The sequence below is a fragment of the Penaeus monodon genome, chromosome 30, assembly GCF_015228065.2.
Source record: "Penaeus monodon isolate SGIC_2016 chromosome 30, NSTDA_Pmon_1, whole genome shotgun sequence".
Lineage (NCBI taxonomy): Eukaryota > Metazoa > Arthropoda > Malacostraca > Decapoda > Penaeidae > Penaeus > Penaeus monodon.
Window position 1 is genome coordinate 13,791,478 of NC_051415.1, and position 789 is coordinate 13,792,266.

Consider the following 789-nt stretch of genomic DNA (forward strand, 5'->3'; position numbering starts at 1 on the left):
ACTCACCAGGCCGATGAAGATACAAATGAGCTGAATGACGTCCGTGTAGGCCACGGAGTACAGCCCGCCGAAGAGGGTGTAGAAAACAGCAATGCAGGCAGACAGGATGACAGCTACCGTGTTGTCTATGTTGAGCACGACGCTAAGGGTCGCACCTGCAAGTCAGACATGCATCTAGACTACTAATGGCTCTCCCTTGGGCGGGCGGTGGGCGGTGGGCGCGGAGGAACGATTTTTTGGTTGATTTTATTTAAGGTCTTGATATCATTTTTATTTGTATTTCTTTTTTTTCTGGTTTATTTCTCTCTTTTTCTCTTTGCTTTTTTTTTTGTTCTATATCTTCGTAGTCGATTTGTATGTTTTGGTAAGAAACTTTTTTATCCTGACTGCATATAAGTGAACTGTAAGTGGAAACGAATGAACGGGTAGAAAAAATATATATACGGATTGAAAAAAATAGAACTGTACCGCGCGAAGTAGCTTTAAAAAAATAAAGTCATGGCTACAAGGAAATCATAAAACAGTTCTAATAATGCAAAATAATACGATGAAAGTGAAGGTGACGCCACAGTAAGCAAAACCACGTCATCTGAACGTGTGCCTATGAACGCTATTGCCTCCAGGTTTCGTTCAGCGGCAAAGGCAAGCAAACATCGCGTATGTTCTGGTAATATTCTGTATATTCTGTAGATATTCCTATCTATCTCTCGATATGCGGACTCCAAGTCTAGTGCCTGGTAATGGGAGGGTGTAGCGTTGTACCAGAGTCGCCAGGATAAATGTGTTGGT

At 42.1% G+C, this 789-nt stretch overlaps 1 protein-coding gene across 1 annotated transcript in view; it reads right to left on the minus strand.

Moving 5' to 3' along the window:
- LOC119592530 (high-affinity choline transporter 1-like) overlaps window positions 1-789 on the minus strand; it is a 27,326-nt gene that overhangs the window by 19,625 nt on the left and 6,912 nt on the right. Inside the window, exon 4 of the mRNA XM_037941389.1 lies at window positions 7-155. Coding sequence (XP_037797317.1) covers window positions 7-155 — 149 coding nt within the window. The remainder of the gene's footprint in view (window positions 1-6; window positions 156-789) is intronic.